Here is a 21788-nt window from a genome sequence, read left to right as displayed (position 1 = left end):
GGCATGACAAAAATAAAGTTCTTAGCGTTGGCTTAATTTGTTACCTATGGTACACCTCTGAAATCAGAAAGTTTATTAAAAATTATTCTTGAAAGTAAAACAGTTTTTATACACAACAGAAGTAAAAGACATGTTTCATATTAATGATCCAGTGAACTAGTGAACTGTCCCTTAACTATGTTCCAAAATATAACTTTCAACCATATGCTCCTTAAATATCTGGAAGAGCAGCCCAGTTTATTAGAAAGTGTAACAAATATATGCAGTTAAAAAAAAAGCTTTGCAAAGGAGACACCATTTTATTACAGCATACAGTGCTATTTCCATTGGAAAACGGACAAATTCCAAATAAAACTAACAGAACACCAAAAATCTCTAAGATGTGAAGACCATCAATGAACATATTTAAGTTAGAAAAACCAAACCATGGCATGTTGTATATTTAAAGTTTTATTGATGGGAATGCAAATATAACCATGGCATATCACAAAAACAATTCATAACATTTCATTAAAAGCAGTTCCTTAAAAACATCTGCAACCATCTATAACAAATACACTGAACATTTGAATACTTGTATCTTAAATCAAAATATTCCCCTAGAAGCCTATTGTAGATGGTTACTAAAAACCCAACATCAAATTTTACAATAAAAAAATTGCAGAAATACCTACACATTTTAGGTATCTCATGCAGCTGTACTTCAGGAAGTGATTATTCTTTCTCAGGAAAATAAATATTTCCATTTGGTCCAAAGGTGTCCCCCCCCAAAAAAGAGGGGCATTTCCTGATGGCTAATTATCACCTAAAACTGAAATGAATGCAGATGTCTATTGTTAGCACAAAACTTTTAAAAAAATGTGCTCTCCAGTCACAAGATTCAATTTAATTCATCAATGTGTATACCTGAGGTGCTATGTTGCCTACATTCAGTTTTCCTGGAAGAGATACTAAAAGAAAACAAGTCAACACAGTACATTTTAGCTGAACGGTTCATTTTCTTTAAATCATTCTTCCTTTCCAAGGAACTTGTACACCTACTGACAAAGTTTGTAAAAGAACGCCATACATTTTTTATTTATTTCTCACGTCTTCATTGCTTGGATCTGATCTGTCAATAAAAAGAAACAGCTAGTGTTAACATGAGATGAATTCTTATTATCTTTTGCTTTTTGAAAACGTAACCCAGTATTGTCCAGGTTATAGAACTACACTAACAGATATTTCGGTGTAGTTACAAGAATGAGGGACAATGCAGTTAGAATTGTTTTCAACTTGCTCTCTCATCCACTTCTGAAACTCCTCCCCAGCCAAGTTGTTTCCCCCAAATGTTGCTAACTGAACAGGAAGACTCTTCTACATAATTCATTTATCTTTTTTGTGCTTACAAGGTACCGCTGATGAGAATAAGGCCTGGAAGTTACTTCATGAAGTATGCATTTCAATTCCTTGTACACATTTCAGCTTCCACATAACTGAACATGAACTAATTCCCCAATAGCAAAGGAATCGCAAGTTTGTTTTTGAATAACTCGCATGAAAGCTTCTTTGCTCTCAGTAGCCACACCTCTCCATACTGGTGCCTGATTGCCACTTCTCAATTCACTTCTAACTTTTCCTTCATTAACATAAATGTACCGCATCCCCATTACAGCATGTGGAAGTCAGCATAATTTGCCCCACTAATAGGGAACGTGAGCTGGGTCTAGACTGCTGAGAGACAGGTTAGTTTTACCCTACTGATGTGTTGTTGCACTAGTAACCCCATTACAAAATAGGGAAATGTGCAAACTCAGCCTTCACTAGGGGAAAAAAGGCAAAACTTTCTGCCCCTGTTGCCCCTTATCTAGTTTGGGTATGCAAAAGGTAACTAAGGAAAGCAACACTGCTGATGAGGAGAGCTGTGCGTTCATTAACCAGGTGTCATTTCCTCCTCTGAATTTTATGGCATCCACAGGCTGTCATTTGGGGACCACTATAACTTAAAGAGTTATTCCAAATAGTTCCCTCTAGTGCTCTACGAACAAGGAGGAGAATCGTAGTAAAAATTTGTTCTTGAAATATCAAAGTCTTCATTCGTTAAAAGCATAACTGCCAAACTGCAAGTGCTTAGGCAATAATACAAGTTTAAACCCAACCCCTCTTAAGCTTTTAGGGACACCGAGGCAGGGAGTTAAAGGAAATTTTTAGATAAAGCTCATCCGTGAAGAATTTCAGCTCAGAAAATGAAGTAGTTTAACAATCCATGAGAAGTGAAGAGCTATGAAGAGCTATGCAGAAGCTCCTCCTTGCTGTGCTTAAAAATCTACATACACAACTTAAATATTCTGTCAGAAAAATATTTAGACAAGCATTAGAGATCCTTTTAAGTAGCTTGAAGCTACGTACAAAACCATCAACTCAAAATTTGATTGAAACTTAGAAGGCTCCTCAAAGATAAGCAGAGACATTGAAAAATCACAGGAAAATATTGTAAAATCAGAACTATGCCTGAAATTAGGAAAGAGTACGTGATTTGGAATCTGCCTCTATGATAACAGGATACAGCAGTGAAGGAAACTCAGTAGTAAGATGCTGGTTCTCCACCACAGAACTCTTAGACGGTGGAGGATGCATCACTGTTCTTCTGTAGGGCAGTAAATCTCTTTGTAAAGACTATTTTTGGCTAGTATCCCTTTCTCCGAAAACATGACCAAATGTTTTTGTATTCTGTAATAACACAGTAAAACAAACCATCTCTTCCTAATTAGCAGTAAGGATTCTATTTAGAAAGGACAGTCTGGTATCCACAGATAAATGGAGATATGTTAAATCAGGGACAATGCTGGGTGTTATTTAGGTGCATTTTGCAGGAACAGAGTTCAGTGGTGCCGGCTCTGGTCGGTCGCTGACATCTAGCGGCTGCCTCGGCGCAGAACACGCCGCGACACAGAAACCCTCGCGCGGATGCAGGTTATACCGCGCTACCTCACACACTCACAATGGAAGCAACGTCAATTCGGGAGCTAAAATTGGAATGAGTCTACCAAAGCAATACCACACTTCACTATTCACTACATTTAGCGGTACGTGGGAGGACAAAAGAGACCAGACTCTTACCAACATACAACAGAAGGATATACAGCATCCATACTAAGTTTGTAATTAAAAATGTGTATGTACTACATCATCTAAGCTGGATCTGATATTTTCTATGTGACTATAGGTATCTGCATATTCTACGATGGTTATGATGTAAGCTGTTCTTATTTTGGCTGTAAAGAACTTAAGTTGAAAAATCAAAACTCGTGTATTTGTCTGTGTACTTTGCTTATTTTTCTAGTCTGCTTTTTCACCATTTCCTGATACATAACATTAAGTTATGTAAAACGGGGACAGGACTGGAAGAAAAAAGAACAAACTGAACTACGACAATAATCAGTTGAAGTGCAGGAGCTGGTATGACTGACAAGAAAGTGTTACCCTGCAAGATTATGCATTAATATTTCGTACACTTTTGTCAGAGAAACTGACATGATGTTTTGTGTACATTAAGGACCTAAACTAAAGGCAAATGAGATAGAACATCAGTACTCACTGTGTAATTTGATCTGACAGCAGAAGTGGACAGAAAGAAAACAAAGGAAATAATAAAGAAAAAACCTTACAAAATGAAAAAGTTTAACAGAATGAAAATAGAGCAAGAGAATTACGTATGATATACCTTGGAGCCAATCCACACCTTCTTGTAATCCTTCTCCTTTAAGAGCATCACTGGCACTGAAAGAAACAAATCAATTTACAAAAACATTGTAAAAATACAGGTTTTAGTGGAATCACCATACTTGTAATTTACGGAACTGCAAAGTACCATCAAGTACAGTTAACTTAAATTTTCTTCACATGGAGAATGCTGCTTCTCAAATAATATATTCTAGAGTACCTTCCCAATCTGGAAACACCATTTCAAGATGTGATCTATTTTAATTCCAGTTTCAAGGCAGAGGAATCGTTCCTAGAACATAAGGGGTTCTGGAAGAGCTCCCACACAAGCCAGCCACATTGTTCTGTGGCAACTCCACTTAGATAACTCCCTCCTCAGATTGTGCCGTAAAAGATGTTTACTACCTGTAACAACAGTGAGGAATCATAGAATCGTTGAGGTTGGAAAAGACCTTTAAGATCATCGAGTCCAACCGTCCTCCCACACAGTTCCTATACACAGCAAGAATGCTGGAGTACTGGAGGAAGTACACACTTCACTGTAGCAGCAACTCTAGGAGTGTATGTTATATATTAAGCTACCTTAAGATTGATATATTTAAGCTACACAGACAACAGCGTAAATCTACCTTCTGAATCACGGGGATATAACTGTCTAAAGGCCCCTCATTCTTCAGCTCATGAAATCTAGCACAGCAGCGAATCTGAACTGTTACTGTGCTCAGCTATAAAAGGAGCTTGGAAATTCATCAGTGTAATTTGAAACAAAAAGCAGTGATTCCAAAACCACACCCAGGGAATCAAGTTTAATATTAAAGAGCCTAAAATGAAAGTTGTATTTTCCAGCAGCATTTAGCTGCTGATATAACTTTTATTTACAGCATCTGAGGACTTCAAGAAGACAAAAATCTAACTTCTATAAAACACTTCTGATAAAAGGAGAGGTTTTTTCCTTGTGAACACTGGCACAAAATCCTTCTATTTACATGAAAGCTTACATCCTTCAGAAAGAAGAGACACTAGCTCCTACAATTCCCTCAAGCATTACATGGTACAAAGAGTAGTGCCCCTCTGAATTCACTCAAGAACAGTTTACTGAATGGCCTTTGAACAGTAGTTTACTAAAGCATCTGCAGAGTGGGAAAAAACTCTAAAGGTATTATTGTTGATATTCTGAAATCTGCAAGACAAACTAAGAGCAGCATTCCGATAACAATTCTACTCAATTTCCCAGCAAAAAGTAATAGCAGCTATTCTTCTGATAAGAACACTACTTTCTGATTTCACTAGAAGTCCTCCATTTTGTTATTTGGGTAACAGTTCCATTGTGAAAATTTTCAAGACACAGTCTACATGAATGCACTGTGCGTTTAAAACAAGTTTGATAGCAAGTATCGTAATATTACTATTGTTTCCACATGTGGCAGCACAGCATTTTATCTGGTTGATTTATGTTATATAATACTGAGTGGCATGATAAGAGTTAAAGTATGAATGTGCAAAGTAATACCAATAAAAAGGGTAGAAAAAAAGGACATTTACCAGATATGCCAGGGCTTGTCTTTAATGTTTTCTAAGGACAGTAACTGAGATACTTTCACAGATGATATTGCATCCCTGAGGTCCATCTTGTTAGCAAAGAAGAGAATAGGCAGTCGACGGTGCTTAATATCTAGGCGTGAGCAGAAACAGAACTATCATGGCATTATGCAACACTTACTAATTTCTACATGTAATAAGCTACAAACAATACAGGAAGATATTTTGCTCACCTGTAACTGCAATTCTCTGAAGGCTGTATCCTACCAAAATGCATACTGTTGGGTCACATGGCCTCTGATGCATGCTTCAAGAATGCTTACAAACTTTCTGTCAGGCTTTGGGATCTTTCACCCCCTCTCCCCCTAGCTTACACATACATTTAAAGCTGTACGTATAAGTTGCGGGTGAAGCTGAGGAACAGGAGATCAAACAACTGCCTACAAATACTACACATCTCTGCTCAGTGAGGACTGGATGTGTAAAATGGACAGAAAAATGATTTGTGTTCATTCGTAACCTTGCAACAGTACTTGGATAAGGGCATCCATTACTTCATAAAACAGGAAAAAGATGCATGTGTCTGGACATCCCTTATCCTACCTTCACTTGAAGAAGGGCTTCTTTTCCAGAAGCTCTTCTCAGCTAGCAGTGTAAACTACAGACCAAACCAAGTACACTGGCAATTTTTGGCATACTTAACACATTTAAAAGCATAAGCCTTACTGATTACCACAAAAGACTAGAGAGTCACTGGAAGGAAACAAAGCATACTCTCTTCAACCTGACAGGTGTAAAACTCCCCCAAAAATAGCAGCACCAAGACTAACTGTAAGAATTTTTCATATTATTTATACAAAGATGAATTACAGGATTAGAGAAAGTCTAGATTTGAGTCTATCAATCACTTTGCAATGTGAAAAGAACTTAACCCCCCCCTATATTGAAAATTGCTACACAGGCTCTTTTTAAAATAGTAAAAAGTTATTTCACAGAGGAAAAACTAAGAATTTATTTAAAAAACTTCAAATATAAACCCTAAAAACCCAACAAACTGTCAATGCTGAAGCGGTTTGAACCTTCCTAATTATGTTCTTTTCAAAATCCCCACTGAACCATTCCACAAAATCAGTGGAGACAACACTATCTACCCATACTTAGAGATCATGAGTGCTGACCAAAATGCTGACAATTTTCACAAGTATTTACCCTATCTGAAGCTATTTTTCCTCTGATATCCTCTAACACAAATCAAAAGCCTCAAAATACAAGCAGAGAGCATCAACAAATCTGTTTTGATTCCACAGTTAAACAGCTTTTCTGTCTCCTGATCAAAACCTCTACATTAATCTATAGTATAATTAAGTGAAACCTGGTACCCACAGGTAGCAGGTTACAGATAAATTAAAAACACAGAAATTAGTTGACAACACATGCAAATTGCCAAGTTAATCGGAGAGTTTTTAGTGGGTTTTTTTTAAAGCAATTAAGAACGGGCACAACCTACCCAATGTAAACTCATAAATGTATGCTTAAAGATTTTTGCTAAATAAAGTGGTGGTCACAGAAATTTACATTATTTCCTACCTTACGATGTTGTTTCCTATTACACAGTATTCCCCCCCCCCCCCCTTTTTACAGTTATTAATGGAAAGCTAACACTTTTTAGTTGCAAGTAGCTATGAGTTAACACATTAAAAAAAATCCCAGACACTAGATACGTGTGATGTGCAATTTTATATAAAGAATTTCAAATTCACAGGAATTTCAGTTTAGTTTAGAAGCATGTGCTGGAGGTCAAGTGACCCAAGAGTCAGTATCTAAAATAAGTAATCTACAGACTACAATCTTGCAAAATGCTGAAGAATGAAGTTTGATTAAAAAATTAGTATGCTAACAGTGATCATTAAACAAGCAGTTATTTGTAGAATGCATTGTCCACTTATGTAAGTAAAAATAATTTTTAGTTCTGATTCACAAAACAGTCCCAGCTAGTACAGCTTCTAAGCCCAGTACACATTCCCTTTCAACCTCAGGCAAGTCTAGCAAAGACAGAGAACTGTTTTCCTGAAGGATTGCTAAAACTTTCAGATTGATTCAGGGTTGTTACCCTGCATCCATTTAAAGCTTAAGTAAACATGTAGATCTAAACCACTCCAGGAGGTTCACAGAGACAGAAGCATAGATGGGGAGAAAGCAGGATATGCAGGAAGAAAAGCAGAACAGCAATACAAATAAAGATATTGATATAGTAAAACAGTTTCATATTGATTCAGTAAAGAGCTACTTTTATCAAACATTACTATTAGAAGAAGTTTTTATTCCCTTTGGTTCTCTTAGATGTGACCTATCAAAATCCAAAATGATAAAACAGGAACAGGGCTGCTGCATTTGAGCTGAGCTGCTCCAAGGCAGAAATACACAACTGCCCCCTCCTGGTTCTAGGGAATGTACTAAGTGGCCATAGCCATGATTTTTCAGAACTAGAAAACACACACACACAAACACCTGAACAGTGCTGACCTGCTGGATCAGCATTAATAACCTGTTAATGCCTAAATGAAAAGCCCTACCTTAGTTTGCATCTCCCCAGTCTTAACATTTCTCTCTTTTGCCTTCTAATAAACCAGTAACTTAGTACAGCAGTCTTTACCTCCCACCCTTGGTCCTATGTGGTTTCCATTTTACCAACAGAATCACCTTTTACCACTGTGGTTAATACCTGCTTTGGTACAAAGTTACCTGGCCTCTATGTAACCCACCTGCACCCTTCGGTTCACCTCATCCTCCCCTTTGACCTTTGCAAAACTGTCTTTTCAGTGTCTGCATTTGAAGTGGTCTGTATCCTTGAATATGAAATTAAGAGGGCCCAGTGAGCTCACACCCACTCAGCTACAGCATCTTTGTGGATGAACTAATGTATTATATGCAGTCTTTGTAGAAAATAAAATCATAGTAACATAATTGTCCCTATCACATACTACTTTTTTTGGTTAGAAGTGCAAGTCAGCCTCTCCTTTCTTATTTTCAGCATGGTAAGCCCACAAGTTAAGGCTCCACCAATTTAATAAATAACAAGTTACAGGATTATTTCACTTTTAAGTTTCCTGCACATAGTTTTTGTCCTGGTTTAACCAGGATAGGGTTAAGTTTCCCCAGCAGTGGGGGGGAGCTCTAGCCGGGTTATTCAGATACCAGCGGGTGCACTCGTGGTTTTGTACATCGTGCTTCAAACTGCTGTATTTGGTAGCTATTTTGCTCTGTTCATTGCTATCACTATTACTGTTATTGTTATTGCTGTTGTTTGTTGTGTTGCTATTGCACTGTTGTATTAAACCTTTCCTTATTTCAGTCTTGGGGCTTTGTATTTCACTCCCTTTGTGGGGGAGGGGCAGCGGCCGCGTGGTCTCAGACCCCGGCAGGGGCTAAACCACCACAGTTTTATAATCTGGTTCGTCAGAGTAACTACCTGAAGTGCTGAAAGTCAAAATTGCATATTGCTTACAAAAGCATTCCAGTAATGTTGGCTATAGAGACGGGCAAAGAAGCAAAGAATCGACCCATCTCAGAACTTACTTAAAGAAGTGTAGCCTCATGTAAAAAACCAAACCAAACACACTAAAACCAACCACCCAATCTTGAACCCTCTCATATCCTCTTCCAACTCATGTATCCTTTTATATATCCTGGTATAATTATCCCTTCTTATTTCTGGCTAAAGCATAATAATAATAAAAAAAAAAAAGATAATGAAGGCAAAAAAAAGAAATTTAAAGTTACATTAAAGGAATTAGCTGTCCTCATGGAAAAATCCAGACAGGAAGACACTTTTTTGTATGTATTTGTCAGCACATAGAGGCTCTCCAGCTTCCAAAGCAAAGGGTCAAAGTCTATTCTTTCTCAAAACAATGCAACTTTTGATCTATATTGATTAATAAGAGACCAATCCAATTCAGTGTAGCCAACTGAAGCATGATCAGTTTGTAGAGTGTGAATAGGTACAAAAATCCCCCAAACTTATTGAAGAATGTTATTGTTCTAGTATTCATGAATGGCTAAAATATTTGCAAAGTACTCAGAATGCAGAATTTGTCAGATAAGGGCTTTTCTTAAGACAACATAACAAATACGGAGACAGAAGGGGAAAAAAGCCTCCTCACCTGGATGATTCAGAAGGGTGTCAAGTTCTTCTTTGGCCACAACCATTCTTAATTTGTCACTGCTATCAATGACAAAAATAATGGCTTGGCCTTCTCTGCATAACATAAAAAGAGCAAAATTATAGGTTCTCTTAAACTGTGATTAAGGCTTCAGAAGAAACACCAAAAAAAAAGCAGCAAACCAACCTGATTTTTTCCCCTCTAATTTTTGTTGGTGTTATTTACCATTAACATTTGAATCCAGTCTTACTTCTGAAATTCAGTCTTTTAGTAACTTACATAATTTTTTTGAGACATGAGGTTGTTGGCTGTGTGACTTAGACAAAGTTCAGTCTACAGAGACGCTTCAGAAAAGTTTGATTTCACTTCTGAGGCTGAAAAATGAACTCTGAAAACATAACCAACTGCTATTCTGACAGTGTGGTCAGAAAAGGAAATCTCAAGACAGGTTTTTGTAGAAATTCTTTATTTCTTATACTAAAACAAGTTTATTTAGAGAAAGGTCAATTATCTTTTGAGAAAAAAACTGTGTGTCCACAGCTGTTTAACAAGTAGGCATATGCAGATTAACTTTTACAAAAGTCTGCATAAACAGGATATTTCTTTTGTTTTGAATAGCAGGTTAAAAACTTTCACTGGTTTCAAATTATTAAGCTATTTTGCTGGCAGTATGCCTACAGTCATAACATATATACAACTATTCAACTCATTATTTCAGGCTATTACTGATTTTATGACTTAACGTTCCATTTATCGAAACTTATCTGAAAGCAAAATAGAGTCTGACCAATTCAGATGGACAATTATAAATACCCACAAAAAGTACTTTTAATTTACATTTTCACGTAATATTCGCTTCTTGTTCATTTTACATTTCTCTGAGACACCATTATGGATACATTCTTCACTCCTCAGCACCATCTACCTGCCTATTTTGGTAGGAAACAGTCCTAGACCTACTGAAAAACAGGAATAACTTGACCAGTCTAAGATTGTATGAGAAGGTCCATTCTTTTCTGGAGTACAGAAGAACTTTAACAGCAAATAAAGCCTTTGCATATTAGCTGAAAAAGCTTAAGTCGTTTTTACGAGCATTTTTATGAGTATTTTTCTAGAGGAATCAGAGTCCTAGCATGTATTTACTACCAAAAAATAACTTCTCAAACAAGTAACAGTAATAGGGACACAACATAAGCTTTCATATATTTATGACAAGTGTACTTTGAGGACATCCTAGAAGACAGTTTCAAGCCAGATAGAAGAAAAGGGCAAGCTTCAAGTACTCCAAAGCAATTCAGATACTTGATCAGATTTGATTGCCATTTTGCAGTTCTTGCAAAATTAAACCTTGCTTAACTTTATAAACTGAACAGCACATTATTATTTTTATATTATTAGAAGTTGATCTTAAATATGTGACTGCTGCACTGGGTCAAGTACAGAGGTGGATACAAGCGCACATTTCACTGTCAGCATTACCTAAGAAACTCCCTTACTGTTACAATGAAAAGAGCAGTTTATGCCACACAAGGGATCAGTTACTGAATTAAATACAGCAGTCAGAAAAATTATTTGCTTATGAAGCACTCGGCTAGCATTCTGAGAGCAGACTAATGGCATCAGTTATTGAAATCCAAAAGATCTAGGAGACATAGATCTAACACTCTTGAACAATTAAGATCTTTGACCCACACAACAAGTTTTCAGATTGCTAACACATATTTTGCACAGAAAGAAGATGAATCCTCAATTAAAGGATACTTTAAGCTCTATCACATTAAATATTAGTATTTAATCAGTATTATAATCTGCAGAATTTCTCCATTCTATTTCTGCAAGCTATTTCTGTGTGGTTTACTACTGTTCACCTTATTTACATCAGCATCAGATACTACAGAATAACAACGAGACAACATAAATGAAGATTCAAGTTCCGTTAGCAGCTAGAAAACCAGAAAATGGTGTCTATTACCAATAAGGCAATACCACAGTGTTATAACTGAATATCCTGCTTGATAAATAACATCTAAGAATACTTGGTCAAGTTCTTAGTTACATATGCCTCATTCTCCGAGGTTAATTTCCCTCACCTCTAAACATCTCAGCCATCAGACAGTACCTTTTGGGTCTTAAGTCACTTACCTACAGAAGTACAATAAAATAGGGAACCTAACTCATCTTGGTGCTTTCTTACAGGATTGGATTTCAGGTTTCAACATTTAAATCCCATCCCTAGTACGCTCCCCCAGCCTTTGAGTCAACAAGATGTCCCCAAAAGCATGCTGATTAACAGCATATAAAAAATTCCATTTTTTTAGAACAGAAAGAAAAGTTGCATTTATCCAGAATGACCTTCTGTCAAACACCAGGTGTAAGTCTTCTCTGAATCATTCCTAACCACTAGCTATTATCATACTTCTGTTCACATAACGTACACAACAGCTAATATGAACAGCAATGCTTTAAAATAACTGACAGGCTTACTTGTAGTAATGTTCCCAGAGGTTTCTGTATCTCCCTTGACCTGACATATCAAACACTGTGAAAGACAAGCTGCAAAGAAAAGAAGTGTATGAGGCACTGAAACAAAGAACAAAACCCAAACTATTTTCTTTGCTACCCTGACAGAAAAGAGCCAGATCAACTTCAATCCTAATCAACTGAGACGGATTCCCAAAGGAACTCTGGTTACTCCATCTGCCTTGAAGCTATCCTACTCAGTATTGTGGTCTTACAGAAGTATTTCACAATGGAAAATGTGTTTGTTTATTCTCTGAATAAAAGAACTAAACCAATTGTAAAAAGTTACATCAAATACAATATAAGCTCCCATTCAGACTCTCTTTATCACATTAGTATTGAATATTGTTGATAATGTTGAGTAAATTAAATTCAGATGAGCCATGACTTAAAATCCACAGCCTGTCTAAATTCTGTCCCTAGACAGGCACCAGTAACATCCAAACGCTTCTGTATGCAAAATAAAAGCTTTTTTTTTTTTTTTAAAAAAAAAAAAAATAATTCCGCCTTGATTAAAAAAAAATCACATTCTGGTAGTAACAGGTTACCTCAGGTGACCTGACCAAGCTACAAAGAGTAGTCTTCACAACTTTGAGATTTCACCCAAATGCTAAATACAGCAAGTCAACTTAAGGAACATGACAAAAAATTCTGATCCACTCCTGACATACCTACAGAGGCAACATAGACTTTGGTGTTAGCCTTCCCTGGTTTGGGTAGCCCCAGATAGCTCCCCGAGTGGAGGCCTCACCAAAACAAGGAGGTTTAGAAAAGGAAGCTCTCCAGACATCCTTTCTACTCTATATGCAGACATCATCTGATTCTGGACTAGCTGCTCTGCCATGTGCAAAGTTATTAGCAACCCCCAAGCAGTATTTTGATTGTAATAGTAAATTAATGAGGTTTTAGGGTGCGTTGTGGGTTGGTTTTTTAATCATTCTACGTGGTAAATTTGCAGATCATCTCGCCCACTACAGAATCAGAATAAAGGAAAGCAATATAAATCAATTTACATTCTCACACAGCCAAACCACAAATCTGTCCCATGTGCTTTACTGAGACAGAATACAGTTGTGAGGCCTCCTCTAAAAACATGAAACCTATCAGTCCCACACATCAGGTCAAGGAATAACCAATTTTCTTGCAGATCTCTCATCCAGTGGGGCATGCTGCTTGAAGACTAACTGCACCCATTAAAAATACACCATGAAGGCTACGGAATAATAAAATAATCGCTAATGTTACTTCCTTGAAGTATCTTTGTCTCACAACATTCCTTTTCTAAATCTTAGCCTTCATTCAACTAACGATTTCTTCCTCCTTTTCCTGACCTTTGTCCCTGACATCTTTACGTTCCTAATACTGTAGCCACCATTTTTCATTTAATGAGATTAGACTGCAATCTCTTCAGAGTCCGTCCAGTGAGAGTGCTTAATGGAATATAAGAAGCAACTGTCTCTCCTCAAGTATGTAACAGTGCCTGATCCTGAAATTCTTAACAGACAGAAATCAGATGCTTACACACTATTGCAAAAAGAATTTTTTTTTTTTTTTTTTTTTACACATATATAGATTTATAGCAGCACAAAACATACAATATATTCTAACACTGTCAGTCCTGGATCATGATTAGGACTCCTGGGTACTACAATATTTCAGCAAACTGCATGTCATGCCATTGTATCACCACACATTATACTCAGTTACATCCCACTGAAAGAGGTAATTAAGTACAACTATTGTATATTAATTACTTCTGCTAAATGGAGAAAATAAAAGAAACTACTACCTGGAGGTCTTGAACTTCTCTATACTGAATCCTATTGTTGGAACGATGTCCTGAGTTTGAGCCTTTAAAGAAAAGGAAGTACAAATTTTACAATCAAGTTAGAAAATGTAAATATTGAAATATATTTGAAACATGAATACATTACAGATCTATTTTTCCCCAAGCTGTGCAATACAAAAACTTTCTACAAATCCAGATACATTATATTAAAAAAGTTCCCAGAAATTACAGTAATTCAAAAATCAAGGTTTTGTATTTTCTAGGAAATACAGTGAATGCTATTGGAGAAGTGCACTGAAGACACTTTAGCCTCAAGAGCTGGATTCCACCCTTTACATTAGTCTGTGTACTCACGTATGTGTGGATATTACCTATGAAATAAACAGGCGACAGGTTAACATGGAAGATAACAGCTTGAGGATTATGACTGAGATCAAAGTTCACAATATTTGTGCACTTTGGAAATTGCAATGTCAGCCCAAACAAGTCTGCACGATACCCTAAGGCTCTTAGATAAAAGAGGGTATACTTCTATTAAGATACTAGATTGGCCATACTCCCAGCTTCCATCCACTGGCTGGAGGAGTCTACTTGACGGTGGGAATTGCACAGTGGACATTACACAACAGCCTAACCATAGTTCTATTCAGACTACTACACCACTGGAAGAAATCACCATTTACCACAGAGGAATGGCCAAAACATAAAGCATTATTGACAGATGTGTCTGATAACCAGGTTTACTGCTGAGCTAGCCAAGGAACCTAACAGTTAAGTTGGTACAACAGAATAGCTCCTTTAAGGAGCATCGATACTGAGCAGAGAGGTAGGTCACACTCCTTAGATTACAGAGCTGTCCAAGAAAGTCATGTGCAATGGTTTCATAGACTTTCTAGAGTCCCTTAGTAAAAACACTATCTATAAGCAGTTGACTTCTCGCATACAGCTGAAGCAAGCTTAGCTTGTTCACCTGCAGCTTCATTACGAAAATGGCATTCCACCATCATAAACAATTTAGTCAATGGTTCCGGTCACCGAGGGAAGATTTGTGCAGAGCACAAGAGGTGTTATTTCTTTAACGTTTATTTCAAATGTATTTATCAGGCCCAGAAGAAACAACTGCAAACAGATGCAGAAACGCTTGTATTTGCCAGACACCTAATATATTGCTCCTAGGGCAAAGCAGCAGTACTTAAGAAGACCGAGTTGATCCAGAGCTCAAAATCATCTGTCCATTGAACTTACTAAAAATAAACAATTTCATCAAGTCTGATCTAATGACATTTGTTGCACATTGGAGAATTTGTCATGTCTTACAACGATAAGACTTACAGGAGTTGTATGCAAAGCTACCCTCCTAAAACATCACATTAAATGAAAACATTCAGAAGTAAATTCTCATTACATGATTTACAGTAAAGCAAACAAATTCTATTTATTCTATTTGTGTAATCCCCTTGGGACCTTCTCTCATACCTATTTTTTATTGTGATAAATCTTGAAGTTTGAGTTCAACTCTGGTTAGGAATCCTTCACTGCTTAAGGCATGACATAAAAAACCTGCTACAATAAAGATCTCAAAAATTACATAAATATATACTTTGCCTGGTACAAATTGTAGCATTTCTCCCAAATGACTGGCAGCAGATAGTAAGCAGTTTATAACCTTTCTTTATAAATCAGTTTAATTTTCAGTGGAAGGATAATGGCCAGGAACGGAAGAGTAGCAGACCCTTTACCACATTACATTTTTTGAACAGTGTCCAGTGGTACTCTTCAGGAAAAGTTCAATGGAAATTAAAAAACAAAAGTTGCATCCTGATGTAAACAGCAGAAATCATGGTTTCCTAGATGTGTATGACCAGCATGCACAAGCCTCTGGCTCTGAACATGCCTACCAAAATTCATCTATTTCTATTCCATAAACACACCTAGAAACAAATTAATCCTACTTTAGATTTTGCTCAGAATACAATGCACTCTTAGCGGCCTGAAACACTTTTCACTGGATGAATGAACTGCAAGTATAAATGATACTTATTTTGAAAGCTATTCTGCTTTAAAAGATGAAGTCACCATTAAGTGTGCATCTTCACATTATTTCCTATTATTTACTATATACCTATTGTTTTTCAGGAAGAGATAAAAATAAATATGATAAACATAAACAAGTACAAGTTGTTATACCAACTGTATTTATCCCAAATGCTCGACACATCACTCGTAACTGCAATCCTCTAGCAATTATTTAAACGACTTAATAAAACTGATTCAGATCCAGGTTTCAGCCATCATAAACTCTTCCTTATTGGGTGATCGTAGAAGAACATGCCATATTAACAGTGGTTTTTTGGGAAATGTTTTCTTAATATGCATGTGGATGCTTACATTTAGTTTTAGTTAGTTGGAAAATACATTCATTCCACTGTACTAAATCAAAAAGCTCTTCACATCTTTTCCATGATCACATTTAGTATAACAGCATACAAAACCAGTTTAAAGATCAATTCTGCAGTAAAAACATCAACAGAGAACTAAGAAGCTTACTTACATTTGAAGGTTTAAGTTTATTTATGATCGTTGTTTTGCCACTATTGTCCAAGCCAAGGCACAAAACGTGAACCTCCTTTTTCTTCAGCCCAAGCCATCCTGCTAGCTTGTCAAACAATCCCATAATTCCAGCTCAAAAACACAGGGATCACCTGTTGTTCAGAAAATCAGAGAAGGAAATAGCTTTTGGAAAACCATTACGTGTACGGCAGCGCTAGCACCGTAGGCGGGCATGTGGCAAAGCAGTCGTTAAACTTTTAGAAGACAGTGTGAATATGACACTGTACAAACCCTGTCACAGCAGGTTTGCTTGGTATACTAAGCAAATGGAGTATAAGCTGATTATAGCGAAGAGGCCTCGATACAAAAGTAGATTGGCTGTTTATAGCCCTGTCCATATAATGCAGTGTCCTTCATTCACTGCGCAGCAATACTGCCATTGTTCTGAGCAGCCCAAATAGGAGCACAACTGCGAAGCCTCCTTACCTTCCAAACCGAAAAAGAGGAAGACCATTACATTTTACTTCAAATCATCAGTAGTCCAGCCAGTTTTCATAATTCAGATGACAAAGCAAAACAGTATTTCCCTTCTTCAGCACCTGCTATGGAATTTACTGAACCCTGAAGTAAATAAAGCACCCTCTGTCAATTCAATTCAAACTCTAATTGCAACAGGTGTTGCCGTTATTAACATGTATAAATTAGGAACTCATTCACTACAAATAGAAACTGATTTTAATAGATCTAAGACACATGAAGCCAGACACCATAACATTCACCCACATGTCAGGTAGATGCCAAACTCCTACTCCTGCCCAGACACTGACTGAAGTTACCTGGCAGTAGCATATTCAAGGAGCTTACATCACGCGTTCCCTTGCGGTACCTGGCTGAACATACCTTGCAAAGAGGATAACCCTCGTCTATCCTGAGTGAATTCCACCAAGAATAATTTCAGCCATCAGACAGCTGAAAAATTTGTGATGCATTCAATAGTAAAGCATTTAAATTAACGCCAGAGGAATTTTGTGGAGCAGTGATGCTGGTTTTTCTCTTAATAAAAAAAAAAACCCACACAGCACTGGGCAACTTGGATTGCAATCTTAATTACCCCAGAAAATTATGGCAGGAGGAAGAAGAGGAAAAAAATGTCTATTACAAGTGCTTGGTCTCACTTCTTCGCTAACTGAATACAAAATGATGATTAACAGCATTTTTATAGAAATAATTTAAAAATCTTTGAATTTAATAAAGTCATGTAAGCCATCACCTTTGTTTACAGTATGATTTTTTCTTTTTTAATACCGAACCTTTTTAAAGCTTTATCTAGTGCATCTTCATTCAAGACTGGTAGTGATCTGAGTGGCTATTTGTGTAACAGCTACACATAGTTGTCACCAGAGTAAACAAGCCCACCGTTAGTTACAGCAATTCCCCCAAAGAAAAAAAAAAATCATGATTTTTCTTCTAACTCCCTTTGGTTTATGTCCCACTCCTTTTTTAATATACATACAATTCTGAAAGCAGATTAAGGTTTACTGCTTATTATCAAGTTAACCTGACAAAACCCTCTTCCAAAACACATTACGTTCTAGTCCAATCAAGAGCCTTATCGATATATTCTAGACAGTAAGGTCCAAAAAAAACCAAAAACCACCAAACCTTGCAGGTACTCTTAAAATGAAAAAGGAGAAAATGAAAGCACTTAGAAGATACTTGTAGGGCTTCACTTTTAAACCCAAAAGCCTAAGCAGACATTCTTTGACAACAGTTCCTAGCCACATTCTAATTATAGGCATTTTTTCTAGCAGTTTGTCATAACAATTGGCAAAGTCATTAAGAATACAACAGGAAAAACATACCCTTGAGTTCTTGCCCTGCCCCTTTTCTCCCATTCTTTTTCTCAGCTGTGAAAAGTTACAGCAGTTACAGCTGGCACAGGTTCCCTTTTTAGCCATCTGATATTGAGCCTACAATGCTATACAGCATATGTTAGACACGTCCTGAAATTATTTAAGATAAGAGTTTGGTCCAGGAACTTGTCAAACTCCACAGGCCTTTGTCAAGAACTGTAGGCCTGAGGCATCAGTGCTTAACGCTGCTTGTGACTAACCGCCAGCGGAGCTCCGGAGGACGAAGCCCTCACGTAAGGCCCTCGGAGGGGAGCGGGGCCAGCGTGGAGCCCCCGGCACACCCCGGCCCGGCCCCGCTGCCCCGCCGGCGGCCGGGGAAGGCCTCGCTGCCCGCGACGCCAGTTCCCAGCACGCTGAGCCCGAAGCACCGGTCCCCGGAGCGCCAGCCCCGCCGCGCCTCTGAGGCGGCGATGGCAGCGGGCGGCCCGCCGAGTCCCGGCCAAGCCCCACGGCACTACAAGTCCGTTTAATTCACGTGGATCACTCAAACGCAAGCGCTGAGGCACAAAGGCTGCCCAAGCCACCCACCGGAGGCCCTTTCAGATTAGTATTATTTCAAACTCTAACTAGTTGATTTTTATTTTTTTTTTGCAGGACCCCCGCCTCCCACCGCGCTCGGGGGGAGCGGGCGAGGAGCCAGGGCTCGGCACCTCGCCAGCAGCGCCCGGGCCGCAGCCAGGATGGCGGCCGGGCTGCTCGCAGCTGCCAGGACGGGGCTTCCCTCCCCGCCGCCGACCCCCCCCGCAGCAGCACCCCTCGCAGCGGGCGCTCCTGCCCCGAGCCGCCCCCGGCTGCGGCTACGAGTCCCCCCGCCCAGGCCGGGACGGCGGGGCCCGTGCCGGTGGGACGGGGGTCGCCCACAGGAGGCCAGGACGGGCCGGCAGCCGCCTCCCCTCCCCGCCGCCCGCGGCACAGACCTCAGCCCGCGAGATGTCGGCCGGGCCCGGCCACCACCAGCCGCCTCCGCCGTTGCCGAGGAAACCGCCGCCCCGCCCCCGCCCATCCCTCCGCCGCCTGCCCGCCACGGCAGCCCCGCCCCTTCCGGCCGCTGGGAGGGGAGCGGAGGACCGGCCCGGGGCCGGTGGGCCCCAGCTCGGGAACCTCATCATCGCCGGCAGCTTTGCGGGTTGCCGTGTCAGCTGTGCCCGGGCGCCTGTCACCTACACCGCGCAGGGGTCGCACACCGGTCACACGTACGCACCGCAGCCATTTCATCCCCTGGGCCCAACGCCTGTGTCATTTTTTCCTGCCCCCTGCTCCTCTTTCTTGCGCAGCTGCCACAAGAGTGCTCAGATAAATCCTCTTGAGGCTCACAACTAACGTAGGAAGGAAAGCCTGACAACACCATCAAAGGTGATCACAGCAACTCCTGTTCTCTACGCGGGCAGTTCGGTGCAGCACAATGTTCAGAGGAAAGCTTAAATCCACCTGTCACTTCGGTAATCACAGCAACTGGGGTTTGGGAAGAAGGCAGCTTGTTTAGAAGCTAGTGTCTAGAAATATGCTTCAAGTAATTTTTTTTCATGTAGCAAAGTACAGTCTGACTGGTTCTAGGTCTGCTGCACAGACTTTAAAAAAAATCACTTAAAATGAGCCCGAAACAGGAACACATAAAAACTAAAACCTAGTCTCTTTTCTACCACATACTTACATTTAGGTGCCAAAATTGTTCTCAATTCTGTAAAAGTGAGTGCTGTGACCTGCTATGCTGCTGTGCTCACCAAATTTTAGGACCCCTAGAGGGACCTGGGGGTGTTGATTGACAGCCGGCTGAACATGAGCCAGCAGTGTGCCCAGGTGGCCAAGAAGGCCAGTGGCATCCTGGCTTGTATCAGAAATAGTGTGGCCAGCAGGGACAGGGAAGGGATCTTACCCCTGTACTCGGCACTGGTGAGGCTGCACCTCAATTACTGTGTTCAGTTTTGGGCTCCTCACTACAAAAAGGACATTGAATTACTCGAGTGTGTCCAGAGAAGGGCAACGAAGCTGGTGAAGGGTCTGGAGCACATGTCGTACGAGGAGCGGCTGAGGGAACTGGGGGGGTTTAGTCTGGAGAAGAGGAGGCTGAGGGGAGACCTCATCGCCCTCTACAACTACCTGAAAGGAGGTTGCAGAGAGCTGGGGATGAGTCTCTTTAACCAAGTAATAAGCGATAGGACAAGAGGGAATGGCCTCAAGTTGCACCAGGGAAGGTTTAGACTAGATATTAGGAAGCATTTCTTTACAGAACGGGTTGTTAGGCATTGGAATGGGCTGCCCAGGGAGGTGGTGGAGTCCCCATCCCTGGAGGTGTTTAAGAGTTGGGTTGACATAGCACTGAGGGATCTGGTGCAGTTGGGAACTGTTAATGTTGGGTTGATGGTTGCACTGGATGATCTTCAAGGTCTTTTCCAGCCTCGACGATTCTGTGATTCTGTGATTCTGTGAAATGCAGCTAAAAAGACTCCTGTTTTTAACTGGACCAGTAGCACTTTTCCTCCCTCTCTCACCTCTGCTGAGGTATTCATAGGATGTAAAAGACTGCTCACATACCACTCCCCGTGCTCAGACTGGTACCCTGCACTGCAGGCCCTGATGAGACCCTACATGGTCAAGCAGAAGTGGAGGCAGGGAGGAGCTCAGCGTGCTGTCCCACACTCGGCCCTCACAGAGTGGCGGTGCAAGCCGACTAGCTGGAACAAGTCAGTCCCTTACGCTCCCCTCACTACAATCTGATATTTTTGTAATTCCAGATTTTTAAGGTATTTTTAGGTTTGCCCTTCACTTTTGAACAAAGATAAGCAATGAGTGAGGGGTGGAGTGCACAGTTCTGCCTCTGCTTCCCACAAGATGGTCTGTACTGCTTCTTGGCTTGAGAAGCAATTTTCCTTCACGGAGCTCCACCCCCCATTTTGAAAAGCTCTGATCTAGTTGCACGTATGCTTAACACAGCTTTCAGTCTGCTGTCTCAACTTCTGCCCTGGGGAGAGGAGTGAGGGCAGTAGAAATAGCTGTTTGATAGCGATGTGGACAGTTCTTTTCACTAAAAATCTCAAGTCAGAAGCTCCTGGTTATAATGTGCTTCACATTAAACTTCAAAGATTAAAAATACTACAAACATTTTGTCTGTGGTTTGGCTTTCTAATTCTTCTTGTGGCTTTCATTATTATTAAAGGTTTGAGGTAAATTGCAGTCATGATTTCTTGATGTCCCTTGATACCCAGAAAAGTTCTGACTAAAAGATGAGATTCCCTCATAGTGACATTATAAGCCATCAAAGGAAAAGCAAGTAGCATAAATCCCACAGTGAAATTCTGGGTTGAAGCACTTTCTAAAAGCTAATCAGGTTGAGGGGTAAGTATGTGTTAGAGGAGGGTGTCATCTCCTACCTTCTATATTGAAATCAGTCCGTATCTAAGAACTAGTTCAAAACTCAATGAAGAACAAAGAATGGCAAAGGCATTTATGTAGCCAGATCTAAAATTAAATATTCATTTTTCATGATATACACTATGTTAAACCTGACAGTCCTTAGTGAGAAAACTCTTTCCATGTAAAATATGCAGGATGTAATGGGCTGTAGACATCTGACATTCACTTCCCATTAATCTACACATGCTTCTGTTCAGTTTTGTA

The 21788-nt window shown here is 39.6% G+C and overlaps 1 protein-coding gene across 4 annotated transcripts; it reads right to left on the bottom strand.

Moving 5' to 3' along the window:
* Window positions 1-432: 432 nt before the first annotated feature.
* Window positions 433-19146, bottom strand: ARL6 (ARF like GTPase 6). 4 transcript variants are annotated; one of them, XM_074856987.1, is made up of 8 exons: window positions 19091-19146; window positions 16262-16412; window positions 13708-13772; window positions 11886-11954; window positions 9402-9496; window positions 5245-5374; window positions 3704-3759; window positions 433-1111 (listed from the first exon to the last, which is right to left on the bottom strand). In XM_074856987.1, the coding sequence occupies exons 2-8, from the start codon at window positions 16382-16384 to the stop codon at window positions 1086-1088; spliced, it is 564 nt and encodes a 187-aa protein (XP_074713088.1). In that variant the 5' UTR covers window positions 16385-16412; window positions 19091-19146; the 3' UTR covers window positions 433-1085. The 4 variants fall into 4 exon arrangements, with proteins under 4 accessions (XP_074713088.1, XP_074713116.1, XP_074713107.1 ...); XM_074857015.1 differs by having other exon boundaries at window positions 13711-13772; XM_074857006.1 differs by lacking the exon at window positions 19091-19146 and adding an exon at window positions 18374-18667.
* Between the last annotated feature and the right edge of the window lie 2642 nt (window positions 19147-21788).

This window comes from Strix uralensis, chromosome 2, assembly GCF_047716275.1.
Source record: "Strix uralensis isolate ZFMK-TIS-50842 chromosome 2, bStrUra1, whole genome shotgun sequence".
Taxonomy (NCBI): Eukaryota; Metazoa; Chordata; class Aves; order Strigiformes; family Strigidae; genus Strix; species Strix uralensis.
The sequence above is the reverse complement of the archived record's forward strand: the minus strand, read 5'-3'. Positions and strand labels throughout refer to the sequence as shown.

Excerpts from the sequence above, each read along its gene's own strand:
- ARL6 (XM_074856987.1), bottom strand. The coding sequence starts at position 16,384 with ATGGGATTGTTTGACAAGCTAGCAGGATGGCTTGGGCTGAAGAAAAAG. Across the intron at positions 11,955-13,707 it reads AAGTTCAAGACCTCCAGGTA|CTTGTCTTTCACAGTGTTTG; the intron begins GTAGTTTCTTTT and ends TTTTCTTTGCAG. Across the intron at positions 3,760-5,244 it reads GACAAGCCCTGGCATATCTG|TGCCAGTGATGCTCTTAAAG; the intron begins GTAAATGTCCTT and ends TGTTTCTTTCAG.